Consider the following 21,468-nt stretch of genomic DNA (forward strand, 5'->3'; position numbering starts at 1 on the left):
TATTTTGCATTTTGTTGCACAGTTTCCTCATATATCAACAAGGTATTGTTGAAGAATTATTAAACACATGTATATCATTCTTTTCTTTCTATGAGATATTTCAATTATCGTTGTCGTGCAACATACTCCTGCCTAAGAATGAATCAGCTGAAAGTACCTATATGGCAGGGAATCAGTTCCCTTTGTTTTAAGACAGTATCAATGGGTATAAGTTTATTTCATTCAGTCACATTTTTCCCATACCATTAACATCAGTATAAAGAATTCAATACTTCTAGTCACTTTCCATGACAATAAATTTGAAATGAACAGCAAGCTTACATTTGAATATACAGATTCACATTTCCTTGTTTGGAAAATGGTAAAGAAGGTGTCTTGGTAAGATACAGGCAATACGTCTCGCAATGAAGCAACTGAACCATGATTAGGCTCTAGTACACGATATGGGAAATGATAATGTTAATTATATTTTTAATTTAGTTACAAATTAGTACATTGTTTAGAGTACTAGGTAAGCAATGTTATCCAAGTAGGGAATAAAACGTTCGATGCTATGAAGTGTATTTACAATTTATATTGTACAATTTTAGCTTTAACATCGACTGGCTAAAGTTTCAAGTGTTGCCTTGGTTTAGGTATAACCAGCAGCTTATCATTTAGAATTGCGTTAAAGGCACGATAAAGGTTACGAAAAAATCCACATACTTTCTTGACTCAAATGATATGACCAGTGATATCTATATATGATATATGTAGCACAGTGTTTACTTGTTTTTGGTAGTTTTGATGTATATCCTAATAATGACGATGATTTTTAAGTAATTTAAGACAAAGTCTCAGGGTGACCAAATGCATTACCCTTGTCCAGTGTTGTGTGTTGTGTAAACATTTAACATTTTCTACTTCTTCTGGAAAACTCCTGAACAGATTTCAATAAATTTTACAAAAACCTTCCAAGGCTAAAAGTTTACCAAAATTGTAAATTATATGGTCCCCAACACTCTGAGGTCAAAAAGGGTCAAATTAATTGAAATTTAAAAAACATTCTTCTCAAATCCCAGGTATGGTAAAATCAAATACTCCTTATGGATAGAAAGAATTTCAGAGGCTTAACCAAAATTCTTATGTTCCATGACCTCAGGGTCTCACATTTCCTCCTGGGGAGCGAGCAAAGTTTACTATAGCTTATAAAGCAAAATTACATTTTTGAGCATAATTTGTTTATTTTCTGTTAGAAATAGTTCAAGCTTGGTTAGAATTATCAGTATAAGCTGTCAGTTTATTGAAATGCACATACTGACCTCTGCTGACCCCAGGGGACTTATGGCTGAGGCCAAAAATGACTCAAATTGACAATTTCTAAGATGTTCTACTGTATATAAAAGGAAGATTTTATATATAAAAATTCAATTTTTGGGTTTAATTTCTTTTAATTCAAACTTAGTTAGAAGCCTTTACATCAGACAGCAGTTAATGTTATGCACGGTTTACATTTGCACAACGTGTACAATGTAGTTGAGTTACCTTACTTACAAAATCATTTCTATGACATGTTACAGAAAGCATTGTAACTCAGGTGAACAATAAGGCCCTGGAGTTTTTTGTTAACTATGTTACATAAACTTAGTTTGTGGTTACCTTTACTTTAAACTATGAATTTTGTAACTACTACAATCAATCTATATATATATTGTCTTGAAATCCATTTTTTCCTAGTAGTGGTATGGTTTATTTATGTTTGCTTTCATAACCACTTACCTTGATGATTTAGTTCGGGCATGGAACAAAAAGTGTGATCTAGGTGTTTAGAAATTAGATTTTATTTACTTTTTACTTTCATTTTTTTTATTTTAGAAAAAAAACTGAATTCGTAGCATACTGCACAAGGTTTTATTAGTTAAACTTTAGCCTAATGACTGTCCTACTAGCTTACTGTCTGTATACAAGTGCTAACTGACAGATAGGACAAGATTGTGGCATAAAGTACTCTTTATTTTTCAATATCCTGAATGTATACATTATGTATACCTTATTTTCAGTCAGAAAAATGCAATGATAAAATGTATACCTTAAAATAGTATGAAGTAGTGTGAAATAGTATGAAATCATCATTGATTTGAAATATTCAGTACTCCTATCACTAAGAAATGTGTGTATGTCCTCTCCGATACGAATGCATTTTTTTCTTCAGGAAAGTGTGTAGCAGACATTTTGACTTTTTTTTTTTTTTACATCTATTACCTATTAGTAGATTCGTTTTCCAACAGATTTATAATTAATGACATGTACAATGTATGTTTCAGACATGATTTATTGACAATAAATAGGCAGAATAAACTCACAGAATTTGACTTTTCACTGGTCCACGATTCTAAATAGTGTACCCATCTTACACAAGGTTGTTAGCTGGCGAAGTCTCCATCATATTCTTTAGGAATATTTAGCCTATAACCTGAGCCGTTTCGCTAGATCTGAAAAAGAAACTCAAATTATGGTTAAATGAAAAAGAAGTCCTTTGGCTGAGGTTGTATTTTAAAGATCTCTTGTTATTTCACTGGAAAATTGATAACAGAGACTGACATTTAATCAGGAAAGTCCTTTTCGGGAAACGTTTGTTTTACACAAGAGAACTAAATAGAAAGCAGAAACAACTAGGAATACAAACATCTCGGACATATGTAAAACGTATGTATGAGTTTTAAGCAAGTTGAATTAGGCAAGATTTAACCTAATCAAATATCTTCATCAAGCATGGAGTAAATTACATCATTGGTTTACACATCCCTCAAATTGAGACTTGGGTCAGTGACCTTCAAACTGCTATGAAATTCAACATTTCCAGAGATCGCCGATGCTCATAGAAAATTTCACTATATTCTTATCAAAATGTATTTGTCTTTTAATTCAATGATTGTCCGTCCGTAGCTTACATCACTGGCAATTGTTTGTTAAGTGCAGAAACAAGCCTATGGATTTGACAGAAGAAGTGATAAGACCATCAGTAGAGAAACGAATTGCTTTTTTATTCCTCATCTTCGGGGTGTGGGGAAGTGGCCATTACTCCGATGTTACACAATAAAATAGTTTACCAATTTCTCTAAAGTTACAGGGAATCTTCACTAGAAAGAAGTGCGAATCGAACGTTACTAGACAGTAAAGATGGACGCTAGCTTTAATTTGGACGAGGCGTTTGGAGGGAATGTTCACACGAATGGAGGCTTGCCGAACGCTACCAGACAATTGAGATAGACACGAGCGTCAGTTTGGGTTATGAGTAAAAATAACATGCGAGCTCTGAACCTGTTGATGAAGTTGTTCGTGATAATATAATGCTTGAGAATGGCTTACTGCTCTGCTCGGCAGATGAAGTGGTTCGGAAGGTTGCAGGGTTCATCGTTCCATTGGAAGTTGTGATGTCCGTATAAACATAGACAGTTTTCCAAACCGCCGTTGTAATTGTTGTTAGGCTCGCCGGGAAACCAGTCCGTGAAGGTAAATCTCTGACCAAGGTTCGCCCATTCCCAATTACCCTCTACATGTGTGTCTGTTCCACTGGTCAGGTAGCATACGCTATTTTTGTGTGGGTCTAAAACAAACGTATCTGGGATTCGCTCACAAAGTATTAGCATAAGAGTACTTGTATATTGTGTATGACGACGCAAATCACTATCAATCTAGTATGATCAAGTGTTGTTCGAAAGAATATGGGAGAATCGATACTGAATAACATGTTTTAGAACATTAACACTGCGGTGGTTAGAATCATATACTTATCAATGTTGTCAGCATATTTACGTTTCTATATTTGTATTATTTAAACCATCACAAATACCATACCGTTCTGATGAAGATGCATGAGTTCCGATTTCAGAAATTTGTTTTCTTCTTCATCAGTAATAGATATTAACTCGCTGTGGAATATTTGACAGTTGAACTGAAAAAAGTAGTACCATTCATTAAGAGCGATTTGGAGTCTTTGTAGTGATAAATCCGCCCAAAAAAGCAACAGTAGACATGTTTCGCTGAAGTTGACCACAGTTGTACCTCGTCATTAATGTGGGAGTAATGACCTTTGATGTTCATGTCACTAGTTTTGAAATGACGTAAAATTATTTTTAAAGTTATTTTCAGGTTAAAATGCGTTGTACAATATGCCTACTTTAGTTATACACAGATACTCAAACACTCACGTTCGCCTCAGCCCAATTGTCCACCTCCCTCGAGAGAAGATAACAGGATTCCCTGAAGGTTAGCCAGCCATCATGACAGGCACCAGCTGTGGCTGCTGTTGTCAGAAATACTTAATATGTAATGATTTTGCTTTGGTTTTTCTTATTTTTTTCCGTATCTATAATTCTCGTAATACTGATAACACGTCTACCTTGATGGTTTTTACTGTGCCATGAATATTGATTTGGAGTACATATTGGTAAAACGTCCTCTAAAAGATTTAATAAGAAACGACTGTATAACACTATCATTGCCGTGCTTAAAATACACACGCTGGACCTATTTGGTTACTAACCTGATACCAATGATAGAAGTAACAAGCATACACTGGTGGCAGACATATTCGTCCTTGACCTACGCTTATCTAAATATGTGACAAATAGATCGCTATTTCGCTAGAGCCGATCTTTGATAAGATATAGTTATACATAAGACAACGATTAGTAAATGTCAAACTGCATCTCCATACTGTTTATATGGATCTAGTATTGCCTTTGACAAATGCTGTGTAGCAATTTAGATTTAAACACCGTGCCAAGACATATCAATATTTCCCCGTCTGGTTTTCAGAATTGAATCACTTAAGCTATTTATAACATGCGACATCCTTTTCATCTGTCCCCGGAACTGTATTCATTTCTACTGTATACTACCATCTGATAACAATTCAATGCTTATATCTTCAGGTATAAACCTTTTACATTCTTCGTTTACCCGAATACTGACGTCAGCATGTCCAGTTCCTCGTGCCATAAAACATGGATGGGAAAGTGAACTGTGACAGATAACATAAGACGTGTATTCATGTTAGTCAAGCTTTGCAGTTTCCAACGTTTTATTTCAAATCAATCCTTTCTTGCCACCACATATTTTTGATCAACAATCTGTATTGTAATTTAAGGTACATTTAACATTCAGCAACTGACGTGTAACCAGTCTCATGATCGTAATAACAGTTGCACGACTGTTGTTTTGATCTTACTATTTTAATGGAGTGGTTAGAGATGGATTAAAATTTACCAAGGAGAGTAACCTGAATACCACTCTGAACACTGTAATCTATTTTCACCATTTAACATTGCGATTTTGGTACATAGCTCCCAGTTTCAGGTTCAGCCTCTGTTCTTATCACTTATTTCGGCGATTCTTAGACCAATCAGGATTGTCGCTGTCACCATATGACCGCAAAATAGCGCCGTAAATGAAATTGTCATGGTAACCATCAAGATAGGTTATAAAGGTCATTTGCAGTTTGACAACTCCGACAAGTCATATTTTTTCATGCTGATACGGATATATGTACAAGATCGCTTATATGTGCTCGTAGGACTAAAACAACCTTGGTTATCAGACTGCTACATTCCATCCGTGTTGTACAACCGATTCGTACAGTCACAAACCATAAAAGTTCAGTATCAAGTTAAAAAAAAAAAAAGTCATATTCCATCATTTGGTGAGCTGATTTGCCTAACAAAATTTTCTAAGATGTCGTTTCCGGCAACGAACACGCTCAGGATGTTTCGGTCATCACCTGTGAAAAAAACAAGTTGTTGAATTTTAAACAAATGCAGCATATTCAGTAAAATTGGGTAAAGTTATATTATAATCAGTTGTACATATTGTTAGGAAATGTTTACTACGGGTATGTGAAAAATATTTACCGAGAAATATAAATTTCTGAATGATGTCTTCCATGGTGTCCTCTCTAAAAACATCGATTGGTCCTCCGTCAACACATGGATCAACAAGTAGGGCGTCAAACGCCTTCCCGACCTCAAAGTTACCTATGTGATCTTCCATATCTAAAACTAGCAAAAAAGGACTACTTGAAAAAATTAAAAAAAAAAAAAAAAAAAAAAATTCATCACGACATGCATCGATTTCACAATCAACAATTGCCTTACAAAATCGTGAATATTAGCATGGCATTTATGCAAACTTGTAGAAGGTGTTAATCGATCGAGAACTGCGTAGGAAAACTACAATTCATTACGACGAAACCATTTGCTCCTCGCATTCCAATACTTTTACAAAAGACACAAGTGAAAAAGTAAATGTTGTTTGTAAAATATATAAGGTAAAGTTCATTGTTCACTTAACAGTGATTACCTTTGGCACCTCCTAAAGTTGCAAGTCGAAAAACGTCCTGATAATCAAGCGGCTTATAGTTAGGACCCTTATGCAAAGCGATCGTGTTTGAGGTAAAAATGGCCGTCCTCATTGCATCCAATATTGATGGACTGTAACCTCCAGAAATGTCTAGTAAAAGTTTTATAAACAAACAAGATAAAAGTGAAAGGTTATCCAGTGGAAAACGAAATCAGTTCTGAAGAATGAGGAATGTCGTCTTGTGATTTCATCTACCAACTGAACATCAACAATGATATGTGATGAAGTTCGGTGGTACCAAATGATAATACATTAATGATAAGCGACCGGACTTGCATTTTGAAAGAATATGCGGTCGATTACCTTTGTAAAGGTAATATTGTATATCTTTACATTAGAATTCATATCTGATATTAACGAACAAATGCGCTGATATCAAATGTGTCGATTGATAACGTCAAGATCTAACCACAAATATTCTTTATATTAAGGGTTAAGGGTTCAAGCCAGGCTGCTGCTTACGAAACATTGATACGAATCAAATACAAGACACCTTCCTTCATTTCAATTGTTTCAAAAAGATAGAAATGCCTCAAATATCCCCAAGGATTATTTCTAAATATTATTGGCTGTTAGGAGGGTTCCAACAAAACTGTACACATTTAGATGTGGATTAACAAGACAACATATGGATATCTGAAAGCTTAGTTGTATTACAAAACCTACCAGTGCCCAAACCAACACTTATATTGTCATCGAGACATGCCCTCACATCAAGCATACCGCTGCGTATTCTGTGAAAATAAAGCAGCGGCTGATCAGTTTTAGTATTTAATCAAAATGTTAAAATTGTAACGATTTCAAAAATGATTTAGGGGAAGAATAACGCCATTTTCAAGTAAGGAATTTTGAAAATGCACATTAACTTACGATATGTTGGAATTTGGACAGTGTGATATGCCACAGTTCCGCTCCCTGATTAGTTTGCGATCTTCTGGCGTCAGATATATCCCATGCGCGAGAACTGTCTGTTTAAGGTAAGTTTGGATGAATGTCAATTAGGAAACTAACCAAATTAATGTGAAACTTGCAACAAAAGCAATAACATTCAAGTCGCCGTGGACATATACATACAGTAAGGAAATCGCGTAGATGTTTATACAAGAATAAATATAATAATCCAATGACCTAACATATTTATGTTCATGTCTGCTTGTGCTTTGTACCTTCCGAGTAAGCAAACCAGCCTCGTTGTAAATATCTAGATAGGACTCATTTTCTGGGAAATGCTTCCTGACCATGTCGCACTCCTCTGTCGTCTCAGCTATGTGGGTCTGTTTTTAATAAGATGGAATATATTCTATTGTATAAAAGAACACAAGAATATGGTGTCACCTTTAATTGGGTTAAGTGTATTGAGAGAAGAGAAAATAAACGGAGACATGGAAGGTAAATTCTAGGCTTATTGAACACAACTCAAAAGCTAAGCAGCAAAAACTACGATCAATCATTGAGGTATCCATATGTATGTAGACTATATTCACTAACAATTAATGTATTTGGCATCAGTAATGTGTATTTACAAAGTGATAATTTCTGTTTAAGCCGGACATAGAAAAAATATCGCGTCTAACACTTGACCAGTAACTCTACATAAAGGTTTAATATAATCAATATCGTAACGGCATGATTGTACATCACGATATCCATGGCTTCATTAAGTATAGATTTAATTTCAATTTTTTTTATTGAAAGGTGCTATTTACTTTTGTCTTCTGTATGAACCTTCATCGTGATGGGGTCAGTGATTTGTTTCAGCGAAAAGAAAAGAAAAAAACACACAAAAAAACAAAACTCTGGCTTAACCAAAACCATGTCGACAAGTAAATGAAGACGACTATATACACCTTCTGATGTACCTATATCACATATCAGTGCAGTAACAAGAGGCCCAATGGGCATGCAGGGCTCACTGCCCGATATACATACACCAGCAAAATATTATGCCTCTCAGCCATTTAGTTCATGAGAAAAAGTAATTGAAATGGTTTTTTAATGACCCCTGTGACCTTGAACATAGGTCATGGTAATTTATTTTTCCGAACTTTGTCGGGAATCATCCTAGGAACATGCCAACCAAATTTCATGTCTCTGAGCCTATGAGTTCACGAGAAAAAAATGTTTAAATATTTTAACAAATTCGACCCCTGTGACCTTGAATATAAGCCAAGGTCATTTCTTTTTTACAAACTTCGGGCCAGGTGAGCTCATCACAAAGCATTGTAAAAAAAGAAAAAACACACTGCTATTACCTGTACGTGAATTTCATTACTTCGGGCAATTTGTCCGAGTTGCTTCATTAAACCCATACAGCAGTTTCCAGCATATCTCGGGGTGATACATGGTCTGATGAGTGTATACTAGAAAGTAAATAGATGACATACAGCGGTTTCCCGGTAAATCTTGTAGGGATGAATGGTCTGACACGTGTGAACTATAAAGTGAATAGATGTCGTAAAGAAGATATGGTCTTTGGGTTATTGTTTTAATCGAAATATGTCGAAAAATATCACAGTACGCTAACCAGTCTACACAAATATATATGTATGTAATTAGATACAAACCTTTCTCATGACAACCTCTTGTACGTATCTGAAAAAGTAGCATATTGTTTAACTACCAATTTACTGTATTTGATGAGAGTCCAAAAGTCTGTTTCGTTTTGTTCATTTCTGATAATCTTGACATTATTTAATTTGATAACAAAAATCAAAATAGTTTACACTTTATATAATGATATATATTATTAGTAACTATGAATACTAAATCGAACCGCTTGGTTTCCTGGACAGATATTGTAGTGTTTTCTTTATAATAGTCAGGTGAGTTCCGGTTCATGTTGACTTTGCCGACAATGCCTCTCTGTCCAATACTTTCTATAAGATAAAAGCACGTACATTTAATACTGATCATAGCAATATCAAGCGCCAGGGAAAAGTGTGTCAACTAACGACATATCATTTAACCTACAACTGTAACACTAACCTATTTACAAAATGTGAGATGATACTAGTACCAAAATCAAGAGTGAGCCAACGAAAAGCAAATAATTCATTATGTGCAATTACTGTTACGATGAAACTTAACAAACATTTATCTTTGTTTATATTCAACATTTGATATTCAAATGAGGACGCGTACGACAAAACGACAAAACGACAAAAAAGGTGCAAAACATATTCACAATTATCAAATGTAAACACAGCCTATTTACAACAATATAAAAAATATTATCCAGCATGCTGATGTAATGATCTTAACCATGACAGGAAGAAGGATAAATATTATCACTCACGTATGACGTCACAGAGTTTCAACGTAGAGTTTGTGTGAATCGTTCCAAAGTAACTAGCAGTGGTTGTTCCATTTTTAACCACTCGAGACTACAACATAATACCTTAACACGTTTACAGTTTTCAGAATATTCTGAACAATCATTAACTTTTATCTCATTATCATTTGCGTATAACAAAACCATCAGTCATGAATGGGCAGTTATAAAATTCATTTAACAAGCAGATCTATTTTCAATTCAGGTTAAGAACTATTGAAAATGTTTCTGGGGGGGGAGTTACCTATGTTATCTGGGGGCAATTCACTTAAAAACATATCATTACGTCCCAACTGATAACTTATACAAAATTCACGTGGATGTAGAACATGTCAATGCAACCATGAATAGGTTTTCTCGTTAGTAATTTAACAAAATAACGCTCGTGTATTAGTAACTCTTGAAAACTTAGCTCGAGTGAATGAAATAACATATACCACGACCACTTGTTGTGTAGCCTCTATTTATCCCCCATCCCCTATGTGTTCATGTGATCATTACAAACGTTACATAACAGATCGGTATCTACTCGTCAGGTGGCGTGCTTTCACTCAAATATCAGATAAATTAGAATTAGGTATATATTGAAGTACTTACCACGACCTTCCAGTATTGTTTCGTGGCAAAATCAAGATCGGCGAATTTTGCTTCAGTGGGAAATGTGTATTTGTGAAGCCATGACAGCATGTCTTCATCCAGACATTTGCCACAGTTTGAGTACTGAGGTGCGTGGATGTGAGTATCGACGAATCCAGGGATCACGAACTGTCTGAAGATATGTTAAATAGATTGTTACTGATTGTGTGCCATTTATAATGATGATTTCATGCGTTCACCAGAGATTCATTTAATTTGACAAGAGTCTTAGAAACAATTCAAAATTGGTAGCCAGCAATATAACTGAGGAAATGAAATAAAGCACAACACTGTTATAGGAGCTTCCGAAACAAACCAATTAGTAGAATACCAACAAGTGGACAAAACTCTCAACATACTCACAATTCTTATGTATTAGTAGTCCTGTCAGTTATATATACTCACAATATACTCACAATTCTAATGTATTAGTAGTCCTGTCAGTTATATATACTCACAATTCTAATGTATTAGTAGTCCTGTCAGTTATGTATACTCACAATTCTTATGAAGTAGCAGTTCTGACATTTTTGTATACTCACAATTCCTATGTATAAGTAGTCCTGCCAATTATATATACTCAAAATACTTATGTTATAGTAGTTCTGACCGTTATTATACTCACAATCCTTTTAGGCATATTATGTTACCCACGTCAATGTTATATTTCTCCAATACGTCATTTATTTTGTTGTCATTCTTCTGTATAAAAACTATCTGTAAGAAAGCGAGGGTGTTAGTCTGCGCTATCTTCAAGTAATACATTGCCACAGATGTATCAATTCACTCACACATCATCTATCATAACGATAAAAAACGGCAATTGTTAACATAGGCATAACAGCTTACAATGTGAAAGGATATTTAGTAAATGAAACCTCGAAGATCTAAACAGGTAAAGATTTGTTAAGCATTAATGTTTAAATATTTGTAAATGTTAGTACATATAGTTTGCGTAAATTCAGCTGTATGTCGAATAACCGTTCAAAATTCATCATTGATGCATGAACATATTTTATAAATATTCTGTACAATTACAGCTGATGTTGAAATTCATATCCCAAAAGATAAATATATTCCAAGAGATCAGCATATTTCATATCCTACCTTTCCCGATATCACTCCGATGCAATGATCACTTAAAATCACCAGAGGCGAGGTTATCGTTGAGTGGATAAATGTTCCGCTGATAGCAAACGAAGATTCTAACAAAGTTTCGGACATATTTTAAAATCTCCTTCAATCCCCGAAATAAGCTTGAACTTGGACGAGGGTCGTCTATATAACGGATGTAGCACACTTGTACTAAACTTGACATTTAAGTCGTACATCAATGTGGAACACGTGCAACCTGCATACTCTCAATCGTTCAACGAGTACTAACTGTACGGGACTCGTTACATATGTCCCAATACATTACCCAGTCGTAATTGATGTACGTAGTGTCAAAAAATAAAGAACAATATTTAAATTTCGCCACCTTCATTATATCGGTATGGCAAGCATTTTGTCCAAAAAGACAAAGAACATCATCGGTGTGTTTGTTGTGTCTGACAAAAGCTATGTACCAAAATCGGACAATATGTCAATTTCAACCAATCAGATCAGAGTCTCCTTTCGGCGGCCATCTTGTAAAATCAGCAAGTAGATTTAATAACTTTGTTCCTGATATCAGACAATACCTATACACCATTTGTTTTGAGTTCTGACATCTAAACTTCCAAAAATCAGACAGAAGTCGTTATGTGGCGGCCATCTTGTCTAATTAGAAAACAAATGTCAACATTTAGTTTTTTATGTGAAAGCATACTTACATATCAATTACCATTAGAATCGGACGATATCTATATATTTTGGCCAAATTTTGACCAAACGACACAGAAGTTTCAGTTTTTGGTTTACAATTGAAAACACCAGAGCTTATCGAATATTTTTTTCTTTAAGTAGCAAGCTACATGTACATACACAATAAATAAGGTTAGTTGCTTATGTACTGTTGAGAAAACAGTCGATAAATTCATGATGACGTAGCTGTATACAGTTTGTGTTTTGCGACATGCATGTCAATGCTGCTGCATCTACATCCTACGTTGAACATTCCGGCTAGCAATGATTTTTATTTATTTAAAAACACAGATTGCATATTTTATACACTAAATGCATAATCTTATACATACTTATTACCGGTTAGCTTAGAAGAGAAGCGTTTGTGATGTAAATTTTAAATGACTTGAATCTGTGTAGAAAATGAAGTACACTTTATCTCATAGGGGATTCAAGACCTTTTTTGTAGATTTATAAAAATGCAAAAATGTTTGACGATAGTTTCCACTGGTATATATGTATATCCATGACGATTTATGGTTATCACGCGTACAAATGCTGCATTTGGTTGGATACCCATAGCAAGTAGTTATAATGTCGAGAATAATGATAAACACTACATAGTGTAACCTTTGACCTGTAAACCAAGCGCTGATCCTGTGCAGCTATGTCCAGTTTGCAGCAACCACTTAATATATCGATGAAATTTGTGTTACACGATTACGATTCAGTTCGACATCCAATTCCTAGAAGATACCGAACGGGATGGAGCAGCTCATTCTGGACATCGGAGAGGGACCATTCCCAGCACAACAGTTGTACAATCATGATTGATGTTATAGAAGCTCGCCATTAGCACTGCTTGGATACTCTTTTGTGTTTGCTGCCTTGTATTTACGCATGGATGCGGCAATGATGTACAGAAATACAGCCACGCCATGACAGGCTGCAACGCCGTAAAACGAAGCCATGTAAGATCCCGTGATGTCGAACAACCCACCTGAAACGTAATTGATAATGAGAATTTACCACAAAACAAGAACAGGTACACCCACGACTGGTCAGTTATGGCTGACTATTGTTTCTGATTTCACTTTTCATGTCGCTTTTATGAAAATCGTAAAATAAACACGCAGCTTTTTAAAGAAACGCGTTGGTATTTCTATGAGCAAAATTAGTTCAATATCATAAAATATAACAGTTTGTACAAGTCTATACAAAATAAGCCTACGAGTTCAAACGAAATCCGAAGAGAAATTGTAAATGCTTATTTTATTGTTTGCTTAATCAAGTAATTAATTGCGTGCTTACTTCATCAATGTGTGTGATCACGTACCTGAAATGGCTCCAGAACACATGCAACAAAGACCAACAAGGGTCATCAGAATCCCAACACCGACGGAATAATTTGCGAGTCCCACAAGTTTCATGGTGGTCATAGACAACACCGTCACATTTCCTCCCATCGACACTCCGAAACAGCACATAAGAAGTACGTGTTGATAGTAGGAAGATGCCTCTAAGAGACCGACGACTGACAAACAACTGAGACTAGTAAACAGCGCGGGTATGATCAGAGCACCCATGTGCGGTATGTGCTTACACAGTCCGGGAACTAGTCTACCCGTCGTGTTGCCTACATTCATGAAGAAATATAACAACAAAGCGTCTTTGTCAGCAAAGGATTTCGTTTTCAGGAATTCTATCAAATAAATCAAAGTAGCATCGTATGCCGGAAGTGTACAACACACTGCAACAATAAATAGAATAAAAGTGTAGTTTCCTGTCAATACTTTTAACTTGGCTATAAAGGAATGTTCTTGATTAGGCGTAACATAGCTTGTGTTGTTTACAGTAAAAGTCTTGTTTTCATAACTGCATACGATTTGTTGATTGTGTGGCGTTTGTTGACTGGAGTTTATATCATCATTAACCAATAATCTGGGGAAATTTTGTTGTATGCTAGGTGATGGTGGTTTACAAATAGCGGTGAAGCAAATCATGTTTGCCATAAGTCCTCCCACAATGAGAAGACACCCCCTCCATCCATACATCTTAATTAAATAATCCAACAGGAAAGGGAATACCATTGCACCACAGCCGGAACCGGAACTCACAAACGACAAGGCCACAAATCTTGCTTTTCCATGAAAATGTTCACCAACAGATGTCGTTATGGATACAAATCCAAGAGAAAGTCCAAATCCTGTTGAATATAATATCATAAATGAAGTATTAATGTAGAATGATAACATTAACAGCGGTGATCCTGTAGAATATAATATCATAAATGTAGTATTAATGTAGAATGATAACATTAACAGCGGTGATCCTGTAGAATATAATATCATAAATGTAGTATTAATGTAGAATGATAACATTAACAGCGGTGATCCTGTAGAATATAATAACATTAACAGCGGTAATTCTGTAGAATGATAACATTAACAGCGGTAATTCTGTAGAATATATTAACATTAACAGCGGTAATTCTGTAGAAGATAATACCATTAACAGAGGTATTCCAGTGAATATAATAACATTAACAGAGATAAACCTGTAGAATATAATACCATTAACAGGGATGATCCTATAGAATATAATACCATTAACAGAGATAATACTGTAGAAGATAATACCATTAACAGAGATAATCCTGTAGAATATAATATCATTAACAGAGATAATCCTGTAGAAGATAATACCATTAACAGAGGTAATCCTGTAGAAGATAATACCATTAACAGAGACAATCCCGTAGAATATGATACCATTAACAGAGATAATCCTGTAAGAGATAATACCATTAACAGAGATAATCCTATAGAATATAATACCATTAACAGAGATAATACTGTAGAAGATAATACCATTAACAGAGATAAACCTGTAGAATATGATACCATTAACAGAGATAATCCTGTAGGAGATAATACCATTAACAGAGGTATACTTACAAGCATATATTCAAGTTTGTATGAGACCAAAAATAAATATTTTCTATTAGTATAGCAAAGCTGAAAGAGTACGATGTCATCATTATGTATTTTTGAATGCATACAGAAATAAACGTGTGAGGCTGTTAGTACATACGTATACACCTGTGTTGGCATAAAAGCATCAACAAAGCAAAGTAATTTTCAAGCTTGGTATCGTTCATCTTCAGGCGATTTTCGCTAACTTTTTCAAGCTTGGTATCGTCCATCTTCAGGCGATTTTCGCTAACTTTTTCAAGCTGGGTATCGTCCATCTTCAGGCGATTTTTGCTAAAGTTCTTAAGCTGGGTGTCGGTTATTATTGGTAAAGTTTTCATGTCGTCTGTCGGCTATCTTAAGGCGATAACCTCTGTTTTTCACGCTGTGTATTGACTTTTTTCAGTTGGTTTTCGCTGACGTACTCGTGCTGAGGATCAGCTATTTTCAGACGATTTTTGGTAACGCTTTCAAGCCGTGTATCGGCTCTCTTCAGTCTATTTTTGGTTACGTTTCAAGCCGAGTATCGGCTATCTTCAGTTAATTTTTGGTTACGTTTCAAGCCGTGTATCGGCTTTCTTCAGTCGGTTTTTGGTTACGTTTCAAGCCGTGTATCGGCTATCTTTAGTCGGCTTTTGGTAACGTTTCAAGCCGTGTATCTCCTACCTATAGTCGACTTTTGGTTACGTTTCAAGCCGTTTATCGGCTTTCTTCAGTCTATTTTTTGATAACGTTTCAAGCCGTGTATCTCCTACCTATAGTCGACTTTTGATAACGTATCAAGCCGTGTATCTGCTATCTTCAGTCTATTTTTGGTAACGTTTCAAGCCGTGTATCTGCTATCTTCAGTCTATTGTTGGTTACGTTTCAAGCCGTGTATCGGCTATCTTCAGTCTATTTTTGGTAACGTTTCAAGCCGTGTATCTGCTATCTTCAGTCTATTTTTGGTAACGTTTCAAGCCGTGTATCTGCTATCTTCAGTCTATTTTTGGTAACGTTTCAAGTCGTGTATCGGCTACCTTCAGTCTATTTTTGGTAACGTTTCAAGCCGTGTATCGGCTTTCTTCAGTCTATTTTTAGTAACGTTTCAAGTCGTGTATCGGCTATTTTTAGTCTATTTTTGGTTACGTTTCAAGCCTTGTATTGGCTATTTCAAGCCGACTTCTGGTTATGTTTCAAGTCGTGTATCGGCTTTCTTCAGTCTATTTTTGGTAACGTTTCAAGTCGTGTATCTGCTATTCAGTCTGTTTTTGGTTACGTTTCAAGCCATGTATCGCTTTCATCAGACGATTTTGGTAACGTTTTCAAGGCGAGTATCGGCTATTTTCAGTCGATTATCGCAAATGTTTTCAAGTCAAATATAGGCTATCTCTATCCGAGTGCTTTGTAATACATAATAAAAATTATTATAACTTAACTCGACTTGGTGACTGTTTATGTTTACATATCTAGATGATAAATAATGTTTTCGTCAAATTAAACTATAAACATATATATATATTATATATATATATATACGAAATTTATAAGACATTTAATCTAAGTCAAACATATTTGCGTACATAGTAACACCCATACTTGATATCAGTACTATTATAAAGAAGTAATTAAATCTGCTAAAACTGACATCAATGGACAACCACAATCATTAAATGTGAACTAGATTTCAGCTATGTTTAGAAAACGAGCTATTCATTTCTATTTTCACACCTACTCAGTGCTGAATCAGGTCCTTGGTAAATTATACTTCGATTTGGGGAACCGCGATACCGTAGTCGATAAAACATCAGGCTTTGAACATCAGGTGAGATTATAGATCGTCCTATACTATTATGAAAGGGTCATTGGACAAGACTCTTTACCTTAATTACTTTGTTGAGTATGCGGCGGACCTCTCGCATGTTTTTCAATGAGGTATCCGCCAGCTACTACAATAGATCTTGTCCTGACTGTTCACGGCACGACCAGCAATGATTTGTAAATGTACATAAAATATGGAAGAACTGTTTTTTATACTTACCTGTAACAACTCCAACAGAGGTAATTAGATACGGAATGCTTGTTGCTAAGAATGAAAGGATCAGGCCAATTGAAGCCAGGAAACCAGCACATATACCCATTTTTCGAACTCCAAATTTGTTGACAAACTGTCCACATGGAAATCCTGAAATAACACGCAAAGCACGTATGTGCACGTAAAATATGTGTAGATATATTTAGATTTATTAAGATTTGTTTTCCATTAAAATTAGGAGAAATAGTTCACTTGTCTGTTTGTTTGTTTGTTTGTTTGTTTTAAACTGATGATGAGTTTCATAACCATTTTATCAATTCCTCATTACATCCGCATTAAACAGTACGTGACCGTAAACCTAGCATTTTCTCAGTTAGACATCACAAAATCAACAGAGTCAAAAGTGCAGTTAATATATCAAGCACATATAGGTCACACGTGCTGAAAGCGTGTATGGACAAGCTGTCTGTGGGACTGTAAAAATTACTTGTACAGAGTGAAATTGTTTAAAGTTTGCTGTAGCATAAAAATGTTGATAATTTCCGTTGATCTACATGTGACTGAGGTAACTAACGGTGACCTCCGTATTTGCACAAATCAAACAGACAATATGACTGTACTGACCCTGTTTTGGTGAAGTACACTCCTCATACTACGCTCAGTGTAAGCTGATTAAAATATAGACATTAGTGTCTTCTACAAACGTAACCCCTAACCTACAAATGTTGCTGATCTCGTTAGTACTAATTGATCAATGTTTAAGCATTTTAAAAAATGAATGGATTTCAACATGTCCAAAGTGAACGTATTACCAGACGATATTTGTACTAACGGAAATCAATGTTTCAAAATCAGCACTATATCACTTCCAACACTTGAGGTAAATGTTTTGGTTTGGGCTAGTGTTCATTGTGTCCCAGTTAAGGTTTAGCATGTACTACAAAAGATATTCAAATATCAGCTTATGTTAATATGAATCAGGCTAACCTTATTTTCGTCTCAGTATTATGTCGATATAATATTGTCTTAAAATCGTGAAAATAAGAAACTGTAAGATATAAGTAATCCGCTGACCTTGTAAAACACGTGTTATTTGGAGTATTTTTTTTAAAGACTTGATGTCGTCCATTGTGAGATTACGTGATCATGCATAACATAGCTTGTCTATCAATGTACATGATCGCGACAAATACAAAGTTCAAAGCACCAGTGACTTAAAATATCCTTTTGTTCTTTTTGACATGATTAATGGTGTTTCAGTAACTCAATACATTTAAATTCTTTAACGTGTAAATTGTAACACTTGATAGTTCAACTGTTTATTTCTTTAGTCAGGTCATATTTTTTTTATACTACTATAAGTACATAAGTATTGATGTGTTTGACCTTCTTGTGTAATGACCTTCACTTCCACACTTAACCCTACACTGTACCTGCATTTAGTAGCATCCCTGCTGTAACGGACTGTACGAGTGCTGTCTCAGCTTTGCTTTTTCCAAATGCTCGTAGAAATTCTGTATTCAACACCGACATGTTGTACGGGAAACCAGAACATAAAAACATGTTTAAAAAACACGCAATCAAAACAACCCATCTTCTCCTCGATGTGTTCTGCATTGGAGCCATATGTTCCGTGAATGCGTCATCCAGCTACACAATACCTCTGGTTACCTCCCTTCTTTGGCAAATTGCCATTCACGCAATCTAGGACTAGTATTTATGGTGTCCCAATGATTATAGTGCCGTTTGATTTGCACAAAGTTGGCAAATGAAAATGTATGTCTTTATAAGATCTGAAGAAGTCTTTATATTCATTTTTTTGTGTCTGTTACATAAATATATTGGTGTTCCTGTCAGTTTTGATTATTGATTTTATGAAGTTCGTGTTATCGTGTGACAGCAGTGATAAGCAGACAAACTACTTTAAATGTGTTGTCAAGGAATTGATTATTCTGCAAGACAGATCAGCATTGTCTCTTTAATACGATCTATTTTAATCTACCTTTTTTTGTACAATACTAAATGGCTGCTGGCATCAGCTAGTATTTTAATGACGAATCATACTTATAATGAGGGAGTTCATTAAACGTCCTGTCTCGTTATTCCTAACGGATTCAGTATACAGTTACATATACCATTAAGTAGGGATTTAGTCAGCAGATATACATATATATGTACATATGGTGCCGTAGATCGTAAGCACGAGGCCCGGACAGGGCACGAGTCAAAAACTGTCTTCCTCCATTAATTGTTCAACAATGTCCTAACAATTAACACAGTGCATCATATACACTAATATTTTTTATCCTAAAGTTCCAGATTTGAATAACCTGTCTTAATTATACCCGAATTTTATATATAAATGTATATATAAATGTATATGTGTGTGTGTGTGTGCGTGTGTGTGTGTGTGTGTGTGTGTGTGTGTGTGTGTGTGTGTGTGTGAGGGTGTGTGTGTGTGTGTGTGTGTGTGTGTGTGTGTGGTGTGTGTGTGTGTGGGTGGGTGGGTGGGTGGGTGTGTGTGTGTGTGTGTGTGTGTGTGTGATAGGGTGTGTGTGTGTGGGTGGGTGGGCGGGGGTGTGTGTGTTTGTGTTTGTGTGAATATAGTAAAATAAAACAATCCAAGAAAGAAATAACGTGTTCCCAAAAGAGGACAAGGTATACAACAAAGGAACCAACAGGCAAACTAACGAGTACCAAACACGTCCAGCTTCCCACCACACAAGGAACTAATATGTTCTTGATGAGATCCGTCAATACATTAATACATCTGAAAGTGAAATTGAAGGACTTTGCAAAATCTGTGACAAGTATCGATAAGCTCTTTGATAAATTCAACCACATATGTAAACAAAAACAAGTCAGCCAACAAAAGGACACGTGTTTCCATAGGGCTGTGTCCCGATTTGTCCTTTTTTAAAAATAACATGGACAGAGGAATACCGTGAAAAGGGTTATAGTTAATTTCAAATGAATTTACCTGTATTTACCTCTGGTTTTACCTGTGACTACCTGTGTTTTAGCCAATGTCGGAAGTTGATATCTTATGAAATTACCATAATTCTAAAGAGCTATTGAAAGTTCAACTAATGTTTCAATTTTACATTTCTTTATATTTCTGAACATCACCTGGAAACCCCTTCCGTGTTTTTTTTTTTTTTTTCTCCAGTGGTTGGTTAATTTCTGTATTCTAATTGAATGGTGATCACATGTTATTTTCTTTCGTCATTTGAGAAACATTCGCGTGTTAGCTGAAAACAAATACTGTCATGATCGCCAATTTCTTCATGTTAGGTTAACTATGTCTATCTAAACCAAGGTGAATGACGTAATCCTGACATTTATTCTCAGTGTCCCTAGATAATGCAACATATCGACAGAATGCAATTTACGCTAACTCAGCAGACCGAAAACGGACTTGGCACGTCCGCATTCTTAAAAGAGATTAGGAATATAGAGATACACAAACAGAGAACGTTATTTTCGGAAGCTTTGTTCATGTACAACCTAGGCTTGCCAGGAACATCACACTTGGCTTCTATTTGAGGAAGTGCTGAAATCATGTTTTTGTATTATATATATACAATAAGGAAAACCTGAACTAAAGCGTTTCAAATTCATTCATTTCAAAATACACTAATTTAAGAATACCAACGAAATCAGACAGCGAATAATATCGGGGATTACATTTTGTAATTTGTGACAATTAAATTCGGTTTTCACATCCGTTTGACTAATTGTGTTTAATTATTTTAAAAGTACATCATTGTGTATCGAGAGACAGGTAACGTATATTGAACGTATGTATAACAGATCCGCTACACAAGAACCCATTAGCTTCAAAATCTCAGCATATTTCTGTGGGGTATTTTCTGTCCTTTTTTCGAAAATATTGCTACGAAGCTGGTCATTTTAAACATGATTACCATATATGCTAATGACACTACACTCAAATACACGATTTAATGAAATCAATATGAGAAATACACTTAAGGGATGACGGTGGGCGAGTCTTTGTCTCAAAAGGGCATTTTTAAAACATTACTGTGTCCAAATTTGAGAACATATTTAAATGAGTTATTTAAATATGCAAATTGGATTTTACCCGATATATTTTTAAAGATAACTACAGATATATAGGTAATCCTATGTACAAACCTATACTCAGACAGTAAATAATTATATTAGAATAAAATCGACGGTCATTCGAGATGGGGCATATTTTTGAAATGAATCAATACTTCTGAATCCTAGCTTTCCCAGGTTCAAAAAAAAAAAGTGGGAAAGGAGAG

The 21,468-nt window shown here is 35.2% G+C and overlaps 2 protein-coding genes and 1 pseudogene across 3 annotated transcripts; all 3 read right to left on the reverse strand.

Moving 5' to 3' along the window:
- Positions 1-2,313: 2,313 nt before the first annotated feature.
- Positions 2,314-4,264, reverse strand: LOC132546273 (perlucin-like; annotated as a pseudogene).
- A 767-nt stretch (positions 4,265-5,031) lies between these two features.
- Positions 5,032-18,797, reverse strand: LOC132546300 (guanine deaminase-like). 2 transcript variants are annotated; one of them, XM_060210023.1, is made up of 16 exons: positions 18,610-18,797; positions 17,183-17,326; positions 13,527-14,396; positions 11,474-13,190; positions 10,992-11,083; positions 10,328-10,499; positions 9,695-9,782; positions 9,173-9,275; positions 8,964-8,991; positions 8,652-8,759; positions 7,566-7,673; positions 7,270-7,367; positions 7,066-7,133; positions 6,340-6,489; positions 5,892-6,038; positions 5,032-5,761 (listed from the first exon to the last, which is right to left on the reverse strand). In XM_060210023.1, exons 4-16 carry the CDS (start codon positions 11,588-11,590, stop codon positions 5,667-5,669), a joined length of 1,374 nt encoding a protein of 457 aa, XP_060066006.1. In that variant the 5' UTR covers positions 11,591-13,190; positions 13,527-14,396; positions 17,183-17,326; positions 18,610-18,797; the 3' UTR covers positions 5,032-5,666. The 2 variants fall into 2 exon arrangements, with proteins under 2 accessions (XP_060066006.1, XP_060066008.1); XM_060210025.1 differs by lacking the exon at positions 7,566-7,673.
- LOC132546274 (monocarboxylate transporter 9-like) lies at positions 13,027-18,709 on the reverse strand. Its single transcript, XM_060209985.1, has 4 exons — positions 18,610-18,709; positions 17,183-17,326; positions 13,527-14,396; positions 13,027-13,190 (listed from the first exon to the last, which is right to left on the reverse strand). The coding sequence occupies exons 1-4, from the start codon at positions 18,707-18,709 to the stop codon at positions 13,027-13,029; spliced, it is 1,278 nt and encodes a 425-aa protein (XP_060065968.1).
- Positions 18,798-21,468: the final 2,671 nt, after the last annotated feature.

Source organism: Ylistrum balloti, unplaced genomic scaffold (assembly GCF_031769215.1).
Source record: "Ylistrum balloti isolate Yb309-2 unplaced genomic scaffold, AGI_CSIRO_Ybal_v1 Utg369882, whole genome shotgun sequence".
In the NCBI taxonomy this organism is placed as follows: domain Eukaryota; kingdom Metazoa; phylum Mollusca; class Bivalvia; order Pectinida; family Pectinidae; genus Ylistrum; species Ylistrum balloti.